Source organism: Gekko japonicus, unplaced genomic scaffold (genome assembly GCF_001447785.1).
Source record: "Gekko japonicus isolate JY-2015 unplaced genomic scaffold, Gekko_japonicus_V1.1 scaffold146, whole genome shotgun sequence".
Classification (NCBI taxonomy): Eukaryota; Metazoa; Chordata; class Lepidosauria; order Squamata; family Gekkonidae; genus Gekko; species Gekko japonicus.
In genome coordinates this window covers 1,688,954-1,693,521 of record NW_015167533.1, presented here as the reverse complement: position 1 = coordinate 1,693,521, position 4,568 = coordinate 1,688,954, and the positions used below count along the sequence as shown (strand labels likewise).

The window sequence follows — 4,568 nt, the reverse complement described above, 5'->3', positions numbered from 1 at the left end:
CGGAAGGGACGTTGCCGGGCTGGAAGCAGGCGGAGCCGCGCGCCTCAAGAGGAAGAGAAGCCACCACCAAACGCCGGAAAGAACACCCGCCAGTCCAGAGACCCAACCCGAGCCGAGCCAAGCCAATGGAAAGAGCAACAACAACCACCATAGGGGGGTGCCGGTAGGTTGTTCCATTCCCCTATATATTGTGGCCCTAGTTAGGGGGAAATGGTGATTAGCACCACCAAACCTGTAAGCAGCTCAGAGACCCCTAGCCAAGGGATTCGAGCGGGATACCAAATCGAATGTTAAATAAATAAATATGTGGTGAACAGCCAGAATAAGGTTTTCTTTTGGTTGTGAATGCGTAATAACCTGCAGAAAGGTAAAGAACTCAGAAGGGGATGCAACACCTGTTTCTTTTTCTCTTTTCCACTAGCTCCACTCATTTCTTCAAGCCATCTCATTCAACAACTCTGCTGGAGAAACAGTGCATTTTAATGTCAACAAGGAAATAGAAACTGGATTTGACATCATGAACATGGTCACATTCCCAAATAGGTCCTTCCTGAGAGTCAAAGTTGGAAGGGTTGATTCCTCTGCTCCCAAAGGGAAACAATTCATTATTCATGAGGATGTGATTGTGTGGCAAAGTATTTTTAATGAAGTAAGGATTCCAGGATCTTCCCAGAAGCCATTCCATTATCCAGAGAGTTGATTTGGTGGTTGGGACTTTCCTTTGGTGCATAAGTTACCTCTATCATAGATAACCTGTTGGCTCTCTAATAAAGGCCACAAATAATGCTTTTTTTTAAAAAAAACAAAAACTAAAGCAATACCAAAGAGCCATGTTTCTCATAATATTTTAAACTCTATGAAATTCTTTCCCAAACATTATTCAAATGGTTTATGAGGGGAAGAATAAAGTTACTTCATCAGTCTCAGCTGGCCACCCATTCATCTTTTTTCTTTCTGATGGAATAAATTAGGGTTATTAAGGCTGCGGGCACACGGAACATTAGCCACGCAAGAGAGATGGAAGGCAGGTGGAGTTTCCGGGCATGATCTCACCGGCACATCTGGGAAGCGTAGCGCTTCCGTGGCACAACTGAGGCTTCCCACCGAAAACACGCAGCAAAGAACTAGTACCTCGGAGGTACTAGTTTCCGGAAACTGCGGGGCAAGGGCAGGCATCTGATCGCGTTTCTGGTGGCATCCGGCACCCGCCCATGTCCCCTTGCAAAAAAAACAGCCACGCTTCCTTCCCGCAGTTTCCTGTCCGCGTGACCGGAGCCTAAGAGAGCTTTTCATAATTCCTCTTCACCCAGTTTCTCCTTGAAATCCATCAACCCTTTTCTCTTTCCCCTTGTTAGGAATTTGGAATCTGTTTCTACTCATCTCTGTTTTGATCAAAGAGAAATTCCAAGAAAGATGGGGTTTGAAGTTTCTGCAAAATCATATAACTTCACTGTAGATTCTCAGAGGAGTATGATGTCTTCCCAAACCCTTGGTGGCCACCTGCACATTCTGGCAGGGTGCTTCCAACAAGCCAGCTGGAAGTAGAAACAGCTGAAGCAGAGGTGGTGCACCAACTCTGCCAAAGGAGCAGGGTCCACCTGAGCCATGGCAGCTGGAGGAATAGAATGGAACACTGGCTTGAAGTGATGACTAAGATAAGGAGGTGGGGGTTCAGGAACAGGCCTGAGAGGTCAAGGCAGGAGATAAGACACTAGAGGCCTCTGGGAGAACATGTGGCTAAGGAAACTGGAGATGGCCCAGAGGCCCAGGAAAGGATGGAGTCCAGACTGAGGCTGGTGTGGTGGCACTGGACAGGGTTGGCATGGCCAAAACTCCCAAAGACCATGACCTGACACAACCCCAGAGTCTTACCTGGAGGATGCAGGAGACTTCTCAGTAGGCCAAGGAAGTATTGGTGACCCTACTCCGGGGAAGCAATCCCAGAACTAACACAAAAAACCCTCTGGCTGGAGAGCAGGGCAAAGGGAAGGCATTGGGTAGCACAGTGTGGGAAGGCACAGAAGTATAAAGGGCAAAGTGGGGACAATATTGGAAGGAGTCCAGGTGATGTCATCACATCAGGGATGTAAGAGTCCAGGTGATGTCATGTGCGGACTGTTTCGAGGCAGGGTTTGCCCCACTGGCCAGCTGGCTGGTGGTGGGCAGAGGCCCCAAAAAAGTGGGGAAAGCCCCACTGGGACCTGGGGACTGGCAACCCAGGCCCCAAAAAAGTGGGGGAAACCCCACTGGGACCTGGGGACTGGCAACCCTAGTCCTCATCCTAACAGAAGAAAACAAAAACCATACCCACCATGATTGGATAGTAGTAGCAGAATGTTGGCTGGCTCAGTTCCATTTCAACTACTCTTCTCTTTTCATCAGCAAATAACACAGCGAATTAACCAGAAAGGTGATTTTAGAGATGGAAGTTCACTGTATTCCATTATCTGTCCCAGTCATGGATTATTAGACTCCATAGTGAAATTAGAAACCACCTACTAAATTAATACAAGAATGAGGAGACATTAAAGGGATGTATATTGCAATGCCTCAAGAAAGAGACAGGGGAAATCATTTTCCATTTAAAGTGCTCACTGGTTCGAATGCTGTGAACAGCAAAAGAACAAAAACACCCTAATGAATCCAGTCATAAACTCCTTTCATGTTTCTGGATAGGGCCCTCCTCTTTCTGAGTGCAACGCTCACTGTCCTCCTGGTTCTCAGAAGAAAAAGAAGGAAGGGGAGAAATTTTGCTGTTATAATTGTGTTCCTTGCCCAGAAGGGAAGGTTTCAAGCCATAAGGGTAGGTGATGTTTTACATTCAAAGTTAATTCATATGAACATTTCCCAAATCATAACTTACAATTTTGTGCACATATACATACACTGTGGTACTATTTATAAATCACTGGATATAATCATCATATTAAAAATTGTGACAATTTCTGTGGAGAGAAATAGATCATTTCAGAGCTTGGCTTGTGATTAGTGACTCATAATCATGTGTCTGCAACTCTCTTGATTTATTTCAAAGGCATAAGAAACAGAATGCACCGCAAATGCTTCATAACAGGCTTTATCATTTTCACAGGTTTCCATGTGCTCAGGTTTGGGCAGAATTACCTGAATAGAGATGTTTGGATAATGACACTTGCCATCTTTCCACAAGTACCCAAACACATTGTTCTGGGATGGGCATTCAGAGTTCTGTGTGGTTCCATCACCCTAAACATCTGATGACTGAGTTACTGGAAAAAATATCTCAACTACCTCCACAGAGAGGAATCATTTAAACATTAGCATCAATAAGTTCCATACTATGCCTTGAGACACCAAAGTCATATATGAATCAATACTGAAGCAATTCCTCTTTCTTTTTTTCTCAGATATGGTTGACTGTGTAAAATGCCCAGAAGACCATTATCCAAGCAGGTACCAAGATGGATGCATCCCCAAAGCTATAAGCTTCTTGTCATTTGAAGAACCTTTAGGGATCAGTTTAGCTTTATTAGCTGTGTCTTTTTCCCTTATCACACTTTCAATATTAACAACTTTCATTAAGCACAGAGATACGCCCATTGTCAAAGCCAATAATCGAGATATCACGTATGCTCTCCTTGTCTCTCTCCTGCTCTGCTTCCTCTGTTCTTTGCTGTTCCTTGGAGAACCAAGCAAGGTGACCTGCTTCATCCGACAAACCACTTTTGGCATCATCTTCTCAGTGGCTGTTTCTTGTGTGTTGGCCAAAACCATCACCGTGATTGTGGCTTTCATGGCCACCAAACCAGGACCAAGCATGAGGAGATGGGTGGGGAAAAAACTGACTAATTCCATTGTACTGTTCTGCTCCCTTATTCAAGAGGCCATTTGCATAGTGTGGCTAGGAACTTCCCCTCCATTCCCCGATTTTGACATGGAGTCTCTGACTGAAGAGATCATAGCAGAATGTAATGAAGGGTCCACAATCCTGTTTTACATTGTTCTGGGCTACCTAGGACTTCTGTCCATCATAAGCTTGACTGTGGCTTTCCTAGCCAGGAAACTGCCAGACAGTTTCAATGAATCCAAATTTATCACCTTCAGCATGCTGACATTTTGCAGTGTTTGGTTGTCTTTTGTTCCCACCTACCTCAGCACAAAAGGGAAATACATGGTAGCTGTGGAGATCTTCTCTATTTTGGCATCCAGTGCTGGGCTACTGGCTTGTATCTTTTTCCCCAAATGTTATATTATTGTGTTCCGGCCCGAGCAAAATAACAAAGAATGTCTAATTAGAAGAAAAAATTAAACCATATTAGTTTCTGGTGTGTGTACCATGCCATCACAACACAGATAACTTATGGACCCCAGCCAGGGGCTTTCAAGGCAAGTGAGAAGCAGAAGTTGTTTGCCATTGCCTTCCTATGCAAAGTCTTCCTTGGTGGTCTCTGAGATCTGATGAGATCAGGCTATATTATATTGAGATCTGATGAGACTGGGCTATGCTTTACATTAGCTCCTGAAATCTGATGACATCAGACTATATTATACCATTCCACATCCCATGCAATTATTTATGTCTTATTATT

General features: G+C 44.4%; 1 protein-coding gene across 1 annotated transcript in view; it reads left to right on the top strand.

The window, feature by feature from the left end:
* LOC107112342 (vomeronasal type-2 receptor 26-like) overlaps positions 1-4,288 on the top strand; it is a 9,817-nt gene extending 5,529 nt beyond the window's left edge. The window contains exons 3-5 of the mRNA XM_015413464.1: positions 422-649; positions 2,677-2,803; positions 3,387-4,288. Of these exons, the coding sequence (XP_015268950.1) occupies positions 422-649; positions 2,677-2,803; positions 3,387-4,288 (1,257 nt within the window). The remainder of the gene's footprint in view (positions 1-421; positions 650-2,676; positions 2,804-3,386) is intronic.
* Positions 4,289-4,568: the final 280 nt, after the last annotated feature.